The sequence below is a fragment of the Aulostomus chinensis genome, chromosome 3 (assembly GCF_037954235.1).
Source record: "Aulostomus chinensis isolate RoL2024-O1b breed Wild chromosome 3, RoL_Achi_v1.0, whole genome shotgun sequence".
NCBI classification, from domain to species: Eukaryota; Metazoa; Chordata; class Actinopteri; order Syngnathiformes; family Aulostomidae; genus Aulostomus; species Aulostomus chinensis.
The window spans coordinates 23336315-23355222 of NC_141322.1; the positions used below are offsets into that span (position 1 = coordinate 23336315).

At 40.6% G+C, this 18908-nt stretch overlaps 1 protein-coding gene across 4 annotated transcripts in view; it reads right to left on the bottom strand.

Annotated features, from left to right (window-relative positions):
* The window catches only part of kif5ab (kinesin family member 5A, b), a 62631-nt gene that overhangs the window by 16958 nt on the left and 26765 nt on the right, over window positions 1-18908 (bottom strand). For all 4 annotated transcript variants that reach the window (XM_086199808.1, XM_086199807.1, XM_086199806.1 and 1 more), the window contains exons 10-17: window positions 17232-17380; window positions 15180-15328; window positions 10315-10514; window positions 9531-9599; window positions 7405-7611; window positions 2994-3140; window positions 2080-2268; window positions 1411-1528 (exon numbers count right to left, since the gene is read on the bottom strand). In XM_086199808.1, coding sequence (XP_086055934.1) covers window positions 1411-1528; window positions 2080-2268; window positions 2994-3140; window positions 7405-7611; window positions 9531-9599; window positions 10315-10514; window positions 15180-15328; window positions 17232-17380 — 1228 coding nt within the window. The remainder of the gene's footprint in view (window positions 1-1410; window positions 1529-2079; window positions 2269-2993; window positions 3141-7404; window positions 7612-9530; window positions 9600-10314; window positions 10515-15179; window positions 15329-17231; window positions 17381-18908) is intronic.

Here is an 18908-nt window from a genome sequence, read left to right on the forward strand (position 1 = left end):
TTACAAATTATGGCCGTTATATTTCAGTGTGTTCTGTAACAGCGTATAACTGCAACACATCGCAAATATATTTCTCAGTTCACCTAAACCTAAACCATCAGCTAATGATGGTAGGTGAGGTCATCTCATGACCAGGGCTTGCTGGTATTATAGGTGATATGTCAGGAGGGCACTGATTTATGTTGTCATTTTAGTTGTTAAGATAACAATATTGACAAAATATGCGTCTTACTTACAATAATAACATACGTCACGTTGTCTCCTAAACTGCCAGTTAAAGTTGACAACATGATGTAATAAACACGTTCTGCTGTCCTATTTTGATACATGCAAGCAGCGTGCCGATCCTCCGTGATTTTTTTCGGTCAGCCTTTCAGATGCAGCAACAATGTTGTCAAAAAAGGACAAAAGTCTGAGGTAAACAAGGCAGAAGATAAGTGAAGTCAAGTTGGAGGTCAATTCCTCATGAATGAAAACATTAGAACACAAACCAGCCCTGGTAAACACGGACTACAACCTAAGATGACGTCCTCTGAGCTGGAAAGATCAAACTAATCTCATTGTACCTGCGCACAGTGACAAAAAAGGCATTCTCATTTATCTTCTGATCTCTTTGCAGCCGGCTGTCAGATGAATGCACTGGGGCCATCTACTCCGATAAGAAATACTACAAAAATACGACTTCACCCTTATGCAATGCAGTGTCACGTAATCGCTTAACGCATCAAAGGAAAAAGAAGGACGGGAAAAAAAGATTCAGTAACATTCAGTGGTGCCATAAAAAATCAGGTCTTCTTCGACGACAACTCTTTCACTTTTTCCAACCCAGAGTTGTAGTATAACAGGAGCCACACTTGTTGTCTGAAGTGATTTCAGTGACAGAAAAATTGGGGGAGGGGGTTAATAGCTTTGGTCACCTCAATTTTTTCTCTCCTGCTTGACATTCGAACATCTAAAATGAACTGTAATAACTTCAGATTTGGGGCGTCACGGCTCAGGAGTGAAGTAAACAGAGGGTCACTGGTTCAAACTTGCAACATCCCAGAGCCTTAAGTACTCTTGAGCAAGTTTTTGTGTGTGTGTGTGTATGTGTGTGTGTGTGTGAGTGTGTGTGTGTGTGAGCGTGTGTGTGTGTTTGTGTGAGCAAAAAGGATCAAGAAAACACTGTTAGGCACCGTGAAAGGTAGAGAGGGTGCTACAGTGTATAAATGAAGCTGTTAGCTACTTAGTTTTTAGAGCTAATTACTGTGTGCTAGCATGCTATCACACTGCTTTATTGCAGCTGAACATCAACATCAAACATGATTGTGGATTCTTAATGTTCTTCCTTTAACTGTTTATCTGTCTTTAATGTAGATTTATATACTGAAGGCGATGGTGTTGTACCTACAATGACATAAAATACTCTACCTTGAGCCCGCAGTTTGGCCAGCTCCTCAGTCAGAGAGTCGTAACTTTCCTCCAGCTGTCTCCTCTTCAGCTCCACGCTCTGCATGTAGTCCGTTAGAGAGCGAATCTTCACCTCATGCTGGAGGTCACAACACAGTTAGTTAGATGCAGAAAGTGTACTGATGAGTTAAGAACATCAACCCATGAGAACACTTAACTCTCTGACAGATATTTTATACCAAGGATATCATCCGCAATGAATATTTATGCTCCCATACGGGAATTGATTTAAATAGCGGCGGCAGTAAAATTAACATCACGGTGCTGCCAAGCAGAATATAAATGCACAGTTGAATCAGAGCTGTGTGCACACTGAAATATTGGGATGCAAAAATATTTTGAGCACACAGCTCTACAGCACAGTAATTAACATCAGACAGAGATCTAAGTCAGAATGTGAGACTTTAATTAGCCTAACAAAGAGCTATATGCTCCAAACATCATTTCCACAGTGGTAATTCAGTTTTTTGCAATGATACGTTACATTTTCCAATTCCAGTTTTTCTCAAACGTACACAAAAATTCCCCACCACCCCCCCACCCCCAATCGAGCACTTAAATCCTTCACTGTCCAGATATTATGACCACCCACATCCACAGCGCTGCCTGCCAACATCTCTGTTCCCTCACCTGTGAAATGAGGAGGTGACATGAGGACAGCTCTCTGCCGGTCTCCTCCATCTTACGGTGACACTCCACTTGAAGGTTCTCCAGGTGGCGGCAGCGCTTCACCATGGATTTGACCTCAGATTTGATCTTACTGATGTAGAGTCGAGCCACCGTGAACTCCTCTTCAATAACACCAGTGATGTCCATGGGCTGGAAACGTATGAGGCAGACGAGGAGGAAAGGCAGGAAAGGAGAGTTTAAGAGGGAGGTAAAGTAAAAGTACCTTGTATTTGAACTTTGAACAGTACTACAGGGGACATAGTAACAACTACTGCACCGATTTGCTGCCCATGAGACATTTTGTGTCCAGAAATGTATTCATTACATCGTTGTTAACGGCCGCTGTCAGTCCTGTTGTACTTCTCTACTACTCTATGAGTGGAGTGTTTTCCAGCCGTGTACTCATCATGAGGAGGTGTAGTGTTGCCATGGAGTAAATCGGTTGCAGCTGCTTTGAGTATCATTTTAGAACTGTTTTAATTATTGTGATTTTCCACAGAGAAAGTGAACTAGATAGAGTATTTTTGATCCTAAAAAAAATTCTAAATGTATTCCAGGTCTTTAACGGAGCAGTTATAGATATTCATTGGTTCCACTGAGGGCAGATGCACATGTACAGCACGTGTGTGTTGTTTTTATAACTCTTGGGAGAAGAGGAGGCCATTTCAAATAATTACATATTTTATTTGTAACTACATTTAATACACCAGATGGGAACACCGGAAGTTTAGGTGTTGGTTTGGGAAGTACACATATTTAAATATTCAAATCTGCATTCTACAGATGGGTTATAAGCTGTTTTTGACCAAGAATTTTATATCAGTGTCCTCCCTTTCGTAAGAGCTCTGCCTGCCCTCATCTTCTGCTGCACTCACCAGTTTGATATCTCGGTTCCCAACGATGGTGCTGAACTCACTCAGGTCCCTCATTAGCCCGTTGAGAATCTCTGCAATGCGTTTTCTCTGGTGGCTGCTTGCTTCCTGGATACGGGACAGCTCCGCCTCCAAAGCCATAAAGTGAGCCTGAGGGAGAAAAAGAGTCACCCCAGGGAGAGTCAGGGAAGGTGAGAGGGCCAAAATAGAAGAGGAAGAAAGTGAAAGAGATGTGAAAGGAAAACAGAGGGATAAGAAAGACCGAGAACACAGAGTCGAAGAAGGGAAGATCAGAATGAATTTGAACCCTTAACCTCTACCTCATCCCAGAAATCCAAGAAGCAAAAAAATAATGGCCACTAAATTACAAATCAATAAAGTACAGAGATAGCTAAGAGGATCTGTGAGAGAGAATGATGGAGCTCACCTTCAGATCCAGCATCTCACAGTGACCTTGCTCTAATCGCACCAACATAGTGGAAAAATTTGGACTCAGTCAATAAATACTCAGACAAAATGCTGTTCTTCTCATTCTCATTAAGCCTTTTTAATATACCTAAAAAGGGCGTTTTAATTACTTCAGTGTGACCATTTTCATTTCCTCAACGTTGTTTCCTCTCATTAACGGCATGAGGTGATCTCACACAAAGAAATGATCATGACCTCCTCACATCATTACACGGCGGTGGCTCGTGATGTGATAAAATTATGTGGCTGCACAGCAGAAAAAATAACAACGTAAATCAATTAGGATTCTTTGTTGCTGGAGACTTGAAACCTGGTCCAACAATGTTATTTTATGGGTGATGGTCACTGGTAGGAAAAAGTGAGAAAATGGCAACCTAACGGTATCGATTTTTCATTAAGCATCATTTTATAACAGCGAATATCACATCTAGATGCTCATCCATCCATTGTCTTCCGCTTATTCCTTTTAAGGATCGTGGGGGGGTGGAGCCTATCCCAGTACCAGTGAGAGGTGGGGGTTCCCCCTGGACAGGTCGCCAGTCCATTGCAGGGCCAACACATATAGACAGACAACCAGTCACACTCACATTCACACTTACACTACTACAATTTAGAGTATCAATCAGCCTCGTCCCCTCTTGATGTCTTTGGACTGTGGGAGGAAGCTGGAGTACCAGAGAGAACCCACAAAGGAACAGGAAGAACATGCAGACTCCACACAGAAAGATCCTGTGCCCAAGCCGGGGCTCGAACTCGGAACCTTCTTGCTGTGAGGGGACAGTGCTGACCACTGCACCACCGTGCCCTAGATTCTCATATTTGTGAATAATGATATAATAAACATAAAATATAATAAATATAATGTATTTCTAACATATTAAAAAAAACATAGCGGGGAAATTGTTAAACCAGGGATTTTGCGTGTCCGCCTTGACAAATGGATCCTAACTTGACTTTCGCAAGACATGTAATTTTAACAGATGCAGCAACACGTAACCGCATAATGCGGGCTTAATAGGTCGTGCTCCCATTCCCCACACTTAAAATGAAACTATGTCATTTTACCACAAGTGGATCATCTGTATCAGAAGAATAATGTACTTAAACATTTTGAATGCTATATTTTCAGGTTATCATCCCCGTGGATCATCAGTCAACTGAAAGCACTCTTTTCCAGCCTCTTAAATACAGTAAAATGAACTCCTTTATCCACCTCTCCATCATCAACTCCTCCATTAACTCCGAGCTCCTTCATTTGTTTTCCGGGTCACTTCTCATGTCATAACATCGAGCGAGGATAAATGGCAGCAAATAATTAACTGATTGATTTTTGAATGAGGAGAAGAAGGGAGGTCGATGAAAAATGATCAGTTTAGTCGAACAAAGATTTATGAATTAGGTATCTATGAGTAGAGATGGCTGTGAAAGTGATGAATGGAGTTCATCATAACATTAGACCGGGGTTCCGATGGACGTGTGGGTAAAAGAGAAGGTGGTTAAAGGAGCAGATGAATGGCAGCGACAGTGAGCGATGATCCTGGCCTCCTGCAGAAGAACAGAGGAGTTTCCACTGTCAGCTGAGGTGACAGAAGGGTGAAGATGGTGATAAATGCATTGCAGTATTTTTCTGGGTCAGTGCTGCTCCTACTGTATATATAGTAAAAGCCACAACACATTACATTAGCATAACAGCTGTGATGCAGCAAGTGAGAATAATTCCTCGAGAGTCTCGGAGGGCTGTCGAGCAGTCACGCTAAGTGAGATGATTCAGGAGAAAAATGGGTTTCAGCTGGATTTAGTTGACTGAATTGTGCAGCGAGTGCTTCTATTGCCATGCTTTTTTATCAAATTCTGGACCACAAAAAACAGAGAGGGAGGAGGGAGGACACCCTTGTAGATGGTAACACGATGCATGAAATACTGAGAAGGACTGAAAAGGAAAGGAGCTGAATAATGGTCAGCTCTGCCCACTGATCCAGTTACAATCACGTTACTCATGACTGACCTGCTCCTACAATTACTTTCATTCTTATTTTGACTCTTATAATATTTTCCAAATGTCCCTTTCCGTTTGCTTAAACGGTTCACAAAGTTCCAGGCTCATAATGCCATTACTCAGATCTGCGGTATTGTGACTTTTGCTTTGGGGGATGAATTTATCTTACTTTTTCGACAGAGTCTAATCGCTGTAGAATTGTGGCGTATTTCCGTGTGAAACAGGATAGAAAAGCAGGAGATGAGACTGGGAGGAATTTGATTGGAATGCTGTAAAATAGTCGTACCCAGAGCGTGTAAGCAGTATCCTTCAGGCAGACGAAGCCCTTCTTGTGCTCCTTGTAGCGGTTCTCTGTAAAATGTCTTGCAAATAATCCATTTTTGCTAGCTAAACCCGATAACTAACGCATCTTAGCTTATAGACATACATACTGCTAAAAGCATTTTTGAATAAGTACATAATAAGACAAGGGATCTGAACTAAAAAGGTTATATTTTTTTGCACCTAAAATTCAAAGCAATACTTCACTCATAAAGTCGAATTCACCATAAAGTACCTTGGAATCATTCAGAGCTTTTATCCCAACTGTGTCACTTTTTGGTGACTTGAGAAGTCAGAAAACACAAACCACATATTTTTTAGCTTGAAGCTAATTGAGACAAACTACCTAGCACCGGCACAACTGTGAAAAACGCTGGGTTACAAAACGCCTCATCCAGTATAATCCCCATATTTTTTTTATTCTGCCGTATGGTCAAAAATCCACAAACAGTTTGATTTGAACTAAAAAACAAACACTTAATTGAGTTCAACTGAATGGTTGTGGATTACCGAGCCTACAGCTGGATAAAGAGGACTTGGATTATATGGGATGATGCATTTGAGATTTTGTAAACAGATGTTTGTTAGTAGTCTGTCCCCATTCGCATCGAGCTCAATATATGACACTGTTGTTTTCTGAACTCTGAACATCTTTTCTTTTTTAGTTCAACAGTGAGTCATTTGATGGCGAATTATTCTTTTTGGATAAAGTGCTACAAAAGCCATGGATGGATGGCAGCACTGTATGAATCTTCAATTCGTCGTTTCCAAACTGACATGAAAACATCAAAACCTCCAACATTTATTAAGGATGAAAGGGTTTGTGTCATAAAAGCTGAATATCATTAATAATCATATTTCTCAGGCTCTGCAGATCAACTCTGCCAAAAATAATTAATTGAAGTTTCATCTCTGAAACCACTGAATGCTCCGCTTTTGCTAACAAGCTATTCAGGGGAGAGCAAGTTACTGCGCTGGATGAGTCTTCTTTCAAATTTGTTTTGCTTGTAGTCATAACGTGGAAAAAAAAACAAACAAAAAAAACAGCCAAGTCTCAGCTGAGCCAATTAATTCATTGATTCCCCCCCCCCCTTCACTGCCAGTGCTGAATGTGAATGCAGGAGTGAGCAAATGAGACGTCAGCGTTTATTGTGATTTGAGCAACGTTTGCAACTTCATGTCACACTGTTGATGATCATCTCCAGAGTGATTATGACTAATATATTTACTCTCTGGAAAGATCCGATGCATTATTTACAAACTGTTGTTTACATATATTAAACCCTATCTGTTTTTTTTTCTTTCACCGAGTCAATCATGCCAGTCTTGGCGCTATTATCTGATTTTTTTTTCCCCCCCATGTATTTTTCCTTCACTGCAGCTGTCTACTCATTATTCCTCTAACTGCATATTGAGCTGGTAGGTCAACATATTCTACAAAAAGCTTAAGCGTGAATGGGCACATTACGTTACACGTCAGTGGTTCTTTTCTCCTCTCTAAAAAGGTGTTTCCAACTATATCTACCACAGGAATATGTCCATTAGTCCTCTCTGCTAGTAGTTATTACATTGCTAGAGCAATCACTTACATACTCTCACAGGTCTTTTGTTTATTTATTCAAAACCCACCATTTTCTTTGCAAGCTCCTCAGCCAGCAGCTTGTTCTGCACGCTTTTCTCCTCCACCTCAAGGCTCTTCTGGTCGTAGTTGACTGCCAGCTCCTCCAGCGCTTGCAGCACCTCCTTCACCTCTGCTTTTGCACATTCATTCTCCGACTGCAGCCTGCCGAGCTCCGACTGCACCCTCTCGCTATCACCCCTGGATGATGCTAGAAACTGAGTTTTCGCAGAAATTGTAAATAAACAAAGATGTGGTTATGAAATTAGATGCACTGTGTGTATCAAGTAGTCTCCTCATTATTCACAAGGCCAGTCTGCTGGGTTTTGATGAAATATAATTAGGGTTTTAATTTGATATTTGGCAAACACAAGATAAACATGTATAAACACTGTTATTCAATCCAGGTACAATTCCAGAGGAATAATAATTAATTTTTGTATTCAAGCTCTTTAAACTGTAAGAATCCACATTTAGCCACCGCTGTGTTTGTTTGTATCTGCAGCCCACTGAGGCTGAGTGTACTGAATAGAAATCATTACTTGTAGATGTTTGTCCTCCCAGGGTGTCTGCGTGTTTGCACTGTCGCTTACAGCTTCTGTTCGGCCAAGCAGATGTGAATACATATTGTACATATGTACACAAGCTGACGCTTGCTAGTTACCATCATGGAAACTCAACCCACGGCAGACCTCCTTTATATGAATGAGACATGGTGAAATTTGATGGGTTTTACTTGACAGTCACCACATGCATGGCTTCTCCCTGGCACTGGTTTAGCAGCTACTTAGAATATATACTGTAAATATGCAGTTCTTGATTACTCTTTACCTCCACCAAAGGGCTTATGCTTTTAGCAGGATTACAAAAAAGCTACAGTCCAAATTTCTATCAGACTTGCTGGAAGCGTGGGGGATGGACCTGGAAAGAGTCCATTAAATTGTGGGTGCAGATTTAAATCACAGCAGCGGATGCATTAATTGGTTTGCTCTTTTGCTCATGTTGTGGGATAATGCATATCTAAAGTGGAAGAAGGAATCAAAGTGCTGTTTGCAAGATTGTTGTCAAATGTGCCACCTTTTACACAACGTAACTCTAAAAGTGTCAGAATGACCCTAACAAATGGTAAACAAAAGGTCACCGCTGCGTTTAGCTGAATCTCCTGGCTCTCATTACGTAAAAACAGTATAAAGCCGTTACGTTTGAGTTTGAAAGGTGTTTGTCTTCTATCCTTTTGTCATTAAGAACAAACCGAGCAGTTATCATCACCATGGAAACCTCTAACTGCAGTTGAACCCTCCCAGCAGATTCACGACAGCTGATCAGACTGGGAGCTCACATCTTTGTTGAAGCACATCGTTATACCATCTGATACTTTGAGTAATGAGCTGAATTAATGATGGGAGCAGTCTACTCTGCCTAAGAACACATTGCACCAAACAGGGTCATTTTCATAAATATATTAATTAAATATGTAGGAACTCTTGTCTGCGGACATTTTAATTGTCAGAAAATATTGCTTGGTGGAGGTCGTTCCTCTAATGAGTGGCTTTATGGTGGTGATTTAATCGTTGGTCATGATGAAAACAGCAAATGGAAGCAAACAAGCCTGTTTATTGTACATTTGTGGGAAATAGAGGTGCACACCATTTCCAGTTATATAATGCCTCACCTAATTTGCAAAGCTGACGGAGTCATTCTCAGCATAACAAATCACTTGTCATATAATTAAAGGCCATTTGTTTGTTACTTAATCAGCCACAGTGTTGGTCGTGTCAGCTTAATTAGCCAACATATGTCCTTCCCTTCGTACAAAGATTTTGCATCAACATAAAAAATCGTTTCACTCATTGTGCGTCACTGCTTCATTTTTATTGATCCTTCCTTCTGTTCATCCCGATCACCCAATGAAACTGATGTATTTTAAACTGCTGCTAGCATGCGCTCACTTACAATTAAAGAAATAGTGGTTTATGTCCTTTTAAAAGCATGGTGGCACCTGACGAGAGCTGTTTAGGCTGGGTGACAAACCTTTTCAGGGCCAAATTGTATTTAAAGTGTGAATTTATAGATGCTATAAGCATGCGGGGACCATTTAACCAAACGGATGTACTGATGTAAAACTACAGTCCTTTACCTCCTCTTGGTCGAGCATCTGCTGCTTGAGTTTCTCCACCATCTGGCTCTGGTGGTTGATCTCATCATCCTTCAGCAGCCAAGAGACATATTGAAGAGATGAAGTTCATTTCCAGTTTGATGTTTTATACATGCTTTTACACCACACCTCCTTTCCAGTTTTTGACATTTTGTATATTCAGGTTTCATGTCAGATTTATGCTTCTAACCTTTGCTTTTGCGCATAACTGTAAAAGTGATATAGACATCCAGACATGATACTGTAATTATAATATTATTTGTGGTACACATTAAAACTGTTTGACCATTGGACATAAACATAAAATCATACTGCAAAAGAGTGTACAACATCACTCTATCGGTTTACATGCACTCCCCTGTGAGTTCAACCACACAAAGTTTGGACACAAGTGCACAAGTGAAAACATAGAAAGGGTTACAACTTGAAAATAAAAATAATTTTATGTATGTATGCTGTATTTGCTGATGTTATGTGTTTAAAGGATATATTACTTCACATGTACAAGGATACTGTGTAAAACTAATGAAACTTTCATGCTCGTCAGCATAAAACATTACAATTTTCTCAGCTACATCTACTCCTATGAGTTGCTAAATTAGTCATTAGTCATGTGCCGGATTCTGAATTCATTACCATGAATAATATATGTGTGACACCCTCTTTACATTCACATGTGCATACATTATAATAATTTCAGCCATGGTGTGTAACCAGCCCTACATTCACTCATACTAAATGTCCTGGTGTGGCATCCATCCCTCACCTTGTCATCCAGCTGCTTGTATAGTTTGCGGATCTCCTCCTCATACTTCTGACGCTCCTCCTCAGAGATGTGCACAACAATTGAGGAGGCAACAGAGCAGGGGCTGCCGATGTCTAGAGCCGGATCCTCGGGTTCGGGGGCCACCACGGGGACGTGCTCTGATTCTTCACTCAGCTGCTCCAACACAACAAAAGCTTCACCTGAAGACATAAAATTCGATTTTCAGCAAATCTGAGGCTTTTATCTCTTGCGAGCCCTCTCTGTCAGATTATTGCTTAAACAGGGATTAGCATGTTAATCTTCAGCACATGTCATGTCCTTATGCCTGACATTTAAATTTCAGGTTTGACATGTTCCTGTGTCAAGATTAGCTTCCTTTATTAGGCACTCTCAACACAAAATACCACATCTAAATGACATTAAAATGTCAGTCCCCGTGTGTTCGGTGTTTCACACGTAAAAAAAGGAAAGAGGTTGAATCAAGTGAGGGCATTTTTATATGCTAAATAAAGCCAAATAATGACTCAAAGAGCACAGAAAAGAGCTTGAATTGGCAGCTTGCAGCCTTTCTCAGGCAGCATCAAGAGGATTATACAAGCAAGTCTCTAGAAATAGCCAAAAAGCAGGAAATGAAGGAAGAAATATAAATTGAAACCACAGACACACAATAGTGAGATGCTTATGCTGTTGGTGAGAAATGAACACATAAACAATTTAATGGAACAATATTTGCAGGGATACACACAGTGAAACCTGTGATAATCTGAGGATAGTCTACTGGCTAATCCTATAAGAAGGAGCTACCAAAAGAGAAAGCCATCAAAATTCAGATTATTAAAACTGTTGATAGTACAAATCCTGCACACTTTTGTTATGTAAGGGCATCATACACTCTATTCTTTGTGTTATAAAGTATTCATCACTTGATGCTTTTCCAGCTTTAGGCATGTAACCTCCCGATGCCTTTTGAAGAGTGAAAAGCCCGAAGAGTGTTACATTCTGAGGAAACTGCCAGCCGGAGCCTTTATTCTGTGTTCCTACTGCATTTGTTTAAACATTCAGCCTACATTTGTTCTAATGCTTTTGCTACAGGCTAAAGAGAATGCAAGTCAATATCACCCTATCAGCCCTGGAAGCTGAAACTTCACTGTTTCCCACTTGGCTCAGTTTCTTGTAATATTGCGAACAGGAAATTTGTGTTGCTCCATGCTGAGTTCAAGACATCCAAGATGTCGGGAGAAAATCAAGCCCAGAGTTGAGAGCTATGAATTGACTTCAAAGGTCAAACTTCTCTTCGCTAACAACATCAAACATGACATTTCTTTCTTAACATTAGGAACGTAGTTGTTGTTAACATGTTTGTTGACAATTTGATGTGTATTCATGCAAAAAGTGAAATATGTCTATGTATTATTTTGATTAAAGCAATAAGTGAAATCTAACGTATCAGCAATGAGCCACAATGTTGCTCTGTTTAGTCAGGCATCCATACTCTTTTCCCCTCCAGCAGCTTCTGTTTCAGGACATTCAGGAAGTTGCTTGATATTTAACATTAGATGCAACTGAGCTTGCGAATTTTCAGAAATGTGACGACATCCTGATCCCGGCAATGAAGAGTCGACATGTCAAAAACTGGATAGTGTCTGTCAAGAGGAGATGCTAACTAAGTTACATGGCTTCATGTTTAACAAGCGGAGTCAAGCCAAACAATAATGAAATAATATCACATCCAAAGTAGAATATACACACTGGGGCAAGATCAGGTATTAGAAGCACATTACTTCAACCAACACAATTTTGTACCCAAAAGCTCCCCTGCTGTTTCCTTTGTGTGACGACTGAACCGATGGGATGTCTTTGTCCACTGTTTTTAAGTGATACGCATCACTGATTTGAGCGATAGAATGTCGCAGGAAGACAGAGGATCAATTTGCAACTTGAGTTCTTTCCCTCTTTCAGACAAGATCAAAGTTATCCATATTCGGACACCTGGCTGATACCTGTCTAATCCAAGGTGCTAACCAATAAATGCAGCTGCCAGGTCAAAGCTATCAAACCCTGCGTGCACGTGGCTTTTATTACACACTCTCGGTGCTGTACAGATGGGGAAAAAATGTACAGTGTCAGACAGCTGCTTGTGTCTTTGGGCCATCCTTGACTAAACAGTCAGATAATGTGGTACAAGATGGAGGTCAACAGCATTTGTCTCAGACACTGACTTGCCTGAAGTGTGCTGTGTGTGTGTGTGTGTGTGTGTGTGTGTGTGTGTGTGTGTGGGCAACAATGCTGTCAAAATGATCCATTGTGAAATTAAAAGTACTCAATTCTGGAGGAGATAGAGAGGAAGAGTCAGTATTTGTGTGTGTGTGTGTGTGTGTGTGTGTGTGTGTGTGTGTGTATACGTGTGTGTGTGAAGGAGAATGAAAGTGACTGAGTGTTATGAAGCATTAAAAAGAATAATTTTCGCTGATAGGTGTTCGATAAAGACGCATCACAACGTTTTTAAAATTCAGGTCAAGCTCGGAGGGAATTATCTGCTGGAAACACACCAGACAGGATTCATTACACACCGTGAATGTCAACCGATCACTACCATTCAGAGCTTTGGCATTTGTGTTGACCTGAAGTCTAGCAGGAAGAGTGTTTCCTGTATGTGTGCATGTAATTAAGAGAGAGTGTGTGTATGTGTGTGTGTGTGTGTGTGGGGGGGGGGGGGGGGGTGCATGGGAGAGGTCCAGTATAAGACATTTCAGTAGATGTGATTGGCCTTTATAGCTCAAAGATTACTAAGATATACGAATTTATAAAACACAACATGCTTCTTGCCTCATTATGACGGAAATCAAATCCTGTAAGAAATGGAAAAAAAATTATGAAAATATGAAACAGAAACAACCATGAGAGGGATCGTGAAATGTTTTGGGAACAAGCCCAGCTCTCTACCCACATTTCTACTGGCATCTATGCAGATGAGAAGAAATGAGGTTAAATTTGCACTTTCACTGATTGAAAATTAATGCAGCAGATGGAAGGTTATGTCCTGGACTTGGCTGTCACTTATCAATTTTTTTCAGCTGCTTATCTTTTTCACCAAACGATTGACTTTTGATGCCTTGTGATTCATTTCCTCATTAGTGTGAAACGGTGTCATCATTAGGTGAATGTGAAAGCTCTGTGTAGGACATCCGCTAGTGACTGCAACGAACTGATGGTTATACTGGGCACATTTGCTAATGTACGATATTGAAAAAAAAGTCAAACCTTTTGATTGCAGTGAAGAATGTGTTCAACCAAAACCTTTCTCTCTTTATTTTTTGAGTCATTGTAACTGATAATTAATATGTAAGTATGTCCTTGATGTTTCTGAGAAAATAATATTCGTCCATCCAACCATTTTCTATATCATTTATCCATTAAGGGTTGTGGGGGGGGCTGGAGCCTATCCCAGTTGACATCGGGCGAGAGGCGGGGTTCACCCTGGATGGGTCGCCAGTCCGTTGCAGGGCCATCAGGAGCAATTAAGGGTTCAGTATCTCGCTCAAGGATACTTCGACATGGTCACCGGGAGAAGTGAGGATTGAACCTGCGACCCTTCGGTTGCTAGACGGCCACTCAAGCGAGAAAATGATAGTACAGTGAAAATTATCTCCTGATGCAACCCTTCCCAGAAGCATGTCAGCCACCAGAGACACTAAGGTGGGAATTCTGCCAGCAGCCTGCTGTCTGAGCCATACTGATCAACAGATTTGATCATAACGGATCATCAGGTCACATAATGGTCATCTGCCCCTTGTGTGTTGCTCCCTATCAGTTCTGCTCCCTGAATCATATAATCATGTGTCATTCGAGCTGCACAGTTCATCAAAAAAACTGTTGAAATAGCAAAACGGCTTATAAAATTTCAAAATTTAAAAAAAAAAACATAAATGTGTCGTATTTGTTGTGCATCAAAATAAAATTCAAGTCAAACATTGTGGCACTGAAGAAATGTCTTCTAGTCTTGTTCTATAAAATTAAGGAAACTTGTTTTTGTAGATCCCCACAAAAATCACACCACTGTCATTTTAAAGTTTTTTTTTTTTCAATGAAAATGAGAGTATGATGGAAAAAATGAATTTTTTTTTCCTTGTAATGCAAATCATATCGCAAATGCATCTCAGTCAAAAATAATCGCGTTTAGATGCTTTTGGATCCAAATTACGCAGCCTTATGTATCTGTCACTGACTTGGGTGCAGATGTTGGAGAAACTGTTAAAACATTTACAACAACTTCTACTGCACATGTGTGGAATGTGGAATCCAACAAAACTCCACAAAAGGAAGGACTACGTGTATGTGATGTTCGCAGCTGTCCGTTTAATCCAGCTTTCAGAGTTTACAGCCATAATAGCGGCTCTGTAAGGCTACTGAGGCTTAGTTGTGCTTTGGCCTACATTTTAAAGTCAACATGGCACATGTGGAGCAGGTGTGTTTAGAGACGAATGGGTATGTCATAGGTGTTGCAGGTACAAGGTGGCTTTGTATTGTTAGTATATTTCATCCTGATGGGAGCGAGAATGTTTGTATTTTTCAGGGCAATCTGAAAACTGAAACTGCAGTCAAATTTTTAAATATGAGCCTCATGTTGATTAATAGCCTGTGGATTGTCATTAAGATCCATTCTCTGGATACCATGAAGCAGTTAGTCAGATAATTCACTCTGAACCTGATGGGCTGCAATGCTAATATTGATTAAAAAGTAGCAGTTTATTTTGATTCTGATATTCAGTACAAGAAGAAAGTGACAGTTTTAACAGTTCTTCTCTCTAGAAGATGTTGGTAAGCAATGTTTTTGTGAGCAGCCTGCATGATATCACAAGCATTACCATTCCTCCAACGGTTGAGTTCAGCCTCAAGTCTCTGAACCGTCTCCTTCATTGACCTGTTCTTCTCCTTCTCCTTTTCATACTTCTTCTTCCACTGCTCGGCTGTGAGCTCCAGGTTCACTGATACAGTATTTCTAATGGTCTTGGCTCTAATTAGGAAGATACAGTAAGAAACAAAGGGAGAGGAGGAAGACAGTGAAGCGCAGGAAGAGAAGATGTAGCAGCAAAGACACGGGGACAAAAGAGAAGAAATGAGAGAATAGGAACTGTCAACAGAGGTATTTGAGCGCTGGCTGCTCATTGAAAATGGGCTCGCATCTCATTAATTGGTATGCAAATTGGGTTTCTGCCAGCTGTGTTTGATGGTGCATGTAGAGAGAAAGAAGGTATACATAGACCCTTTCAAGTTTTCACATTAAAGTATGACAATCAAGTATGATTAAGTCAGAAAAAGTGCCACTGTAAAGTTGTACACTTGCAAAGTTGTAAATTTTAAGTTTTGGGTCGTGACGTAAATGAGCAGCCTGGCGGAGGTGAAACATCCATGAAGCTCTCAGCTCCGGCTGTGAATTTCACATCAGTAGATTTCACTTAATTTCACGCTCCAGTGAGAAAACAGTGCTGTCCCGATTCATTTACTCACTGATATCAACAAACCAAAAAGCCTTACATTTAATGTCTAATCCCATCAGCATTCAGGTAACACAATCTGGATAATGAAATAAACATAAAGTGACAAAAAAATTTAGTTTTGAAAATACAGATAATGGCACGATTTACAGTGTCTGTACAATACACGCCCGAATACAAACTGCATTCTGTACGTCTGGTAAAATTTCTTTCCCTGATATTTGTTAGTTACCTTCTGTACAGACACACTCCAACTTTTTGAGTGATGTGCTTATTCACCATCCTTCCCAAAGTCAGACAAAAAACTGATATTCTTCTCCCTTCTGTGTGTGTAAGAGGAAGCTGAGACCAGCTGACTGCTAATTAGCTTACCACAATGAATGGTGGTGGATGGGCCGTGTTAGCATACGTCTGTCAAAAGTAATCAGATTAATAAGGGTCAGGACCTTGGTTTGTCTAATCATCCTCTCTTACAAAGTCAACTTGGATTAGCGGCAATGAGTGTTTTGTTTTATTTTATTTGGTCAGCCAAAGTCACAGTGGGCCTTTTGAGGTGCTATGCCAGACGTTTTGGTCGGGAAAGTAGCTCTTGCTTGGTGTCCGATTCTAAAATCACATCTCATAGCTTGAAAATGTTATTTCACAGCTAATAGGATGAACAACCCTAGTTCTACCGGGGCAAAGACTGTTTAGAGAAAAGTGTATTTGGTGGCTTTTGAAGGAGGTGTGAGGTAGGAATGTGATAGGAGAGTCTAACTGCTTGTGTGTCTTTGGGAGGAGGATAAATAAACATACCCCCCCCCCCCCCCCCAAAAAATATAATCCTTATATACATGTTGCCTATGTGCTTCTTGGCAATTTGTCATTCAAACCGTTGATAAGACTGCCTTGTACAAATTTAACATTGTGTCATTATATCTGAAATGTCACATTGCTTTTTAAAAAAAGATAAGTCCTGGTGTTCAACAGCTCCTCAGCTCGACAGCAAGATAAGAGACCACAATTTCTGCTCAAATATCTACAGTGGATTCTGTCACTTCCTTTGCCTGGTCTCACTAAATCTATTTCATCCAAGACTCTCCTCTTAGCCTTTTTTCTAAGAAGAGGAAAAGAACAAGCATAAGGCTTGTTATGTTCGCATGTTTTTTGATATGACAGAGAAATAGCAGCGCACACCAACTATCTGCTTCTGGAAATGCAGCGTATTCTCTTTAAGCAATCCCAGCACGATCAGACACCACATTCCAACTCAAACCCTGCAGAGTGTGGGTCGTAAAAAGCAAATTTGGATGCATCAATATGTGAACAGCATATCTGAGTTGCACACATTTAATCAGAAAAGCATCCCAACAGCTGCAGCTGAGAGAGACAGCGTTGTGTGCTGCGCAGAACAATGGCTCCATGAGCATGGTAGCATGTTACCTTTGGCCAAACATCAAGGTGGATTTAGTCTCCGCATCATTGTAGCTGGAGGGAGAGCAACAAATGAACATGGTGGTGCGGCAGTTCCCGCCAAGTGAGTCCTGTAAGATGCGAGTCATTTTGCTGTCACGGTACGGCACGTGGGATTTCTACAAAGAGGCCAAGAGAGGAAGCAAAAGAGGGAATCAGAGAAGACGGCGATAATAGACAGATTAAAAGACTGTAGAAAACATCCAGAAATTGCTGTGCCACTATTCGCATCCTTTTATTTAACAGCTTGAAATGAGTACTGTGAGCATCAGCACAGAACAAAGACAGAGGAGGTTTCAATTTCGCTGCTGCATCATTTTCACTGGATCACTTTTTAACCTGAGGCATGACTTCAAAAAGACTGCGTCCTTGCTCAAAGAATGAACGGCAGTCTTTTTTATGAAAGATGTGTGAGGCATCAACAGTATGTGAGCTTTTCCGTACAGTTGACGGAGAAAGCTAATATTCTGAGAATTCCGCACGCCCTTGGATCTGTATCAGGCCAAACCAGTGGGTGCTTTAATTATAAAGATGTAGCTGGGAAGGACAATGGAGCAGTAAGAAGTGAAAGTGGGTGGACAGGCTGTATGGATTTGATGACAAATTGACATAATAAGTAGCATTGACGATTAGGTATAGTTGGAAAGAAAAGTAGCTAACATCGTTTATCAGTGCAGCATAAAAGCCACTCTACTGAAAGACATGACTGGGCCTCTTAAAGCCCCTAAATTATGTTCACTGACACTGTTGTTTTTAAATTTCTCACTCCCTGGTTTGGGAAATTAGTTTGGGGAAATCCTATCTTGTCAAGAGTCCGATGAAATGATTTACAGCACATTCATGTCATTACACAGCGTGTGAAACGACCACCAGCAGCAGGAGAGCTTAGCTTAGCGCAACTTTAATTATGGGGCAACATTACACATTTTGCTGCAGTGATTTCAGTTAATAATTAACATGCATGCAACTGGGACAAATTATGCAAGTACTGAGTTTAGCCAGTGTGGGGTAATCATGACAACAACAAGACTACTGATTCAACATAACAATGGCGGTTCCTAAAAATGTTAGCGCTGATGCTGTTGTAGCATCAGCTCTTACAGGACTGTAGAGTTTATCAACTTTGAAAGAGGAGAAATTAATGGAACTGAAGACTTTCCTCAGCCGAACATATGTTTTTGTTCTTCTGCTGACTGGCTTTGGCTACTACATCAGTTGTTGATCTGACTGGTTGAATTAGCCCGTGATAGACGGTGACGGACAGATGGTTCATTAGAAAATGTCTGCCCTTTTCCAAAAACAATTTCTGAGAAACAAACCATCTGGTGTGTAAGGTTAAGTCATTTAGATTCCTATGGTAAGAATGATACATGCTTTGGTAAATAAAGACGCAGAACCAAAAACTGTCAAGTGTCGACTGTGTTGATTAAAAGCGTATGTGGGATAACTGGAGCCTGATTATTGCTCGCAGCCATAGAGAGACTTAGGAACACAACCCACCAAGATAGCAAGGTTATATTGGACTGAAGCAGGAGGCTTAGGGGCTGTAAACTCATGAATTAATTCATATATTTAATCTGTATTAAAGAAAAACTAGGGTAAATTGATTGCTATGTTTTGTTTTTTAAAAATCAAAACAACCTGAAG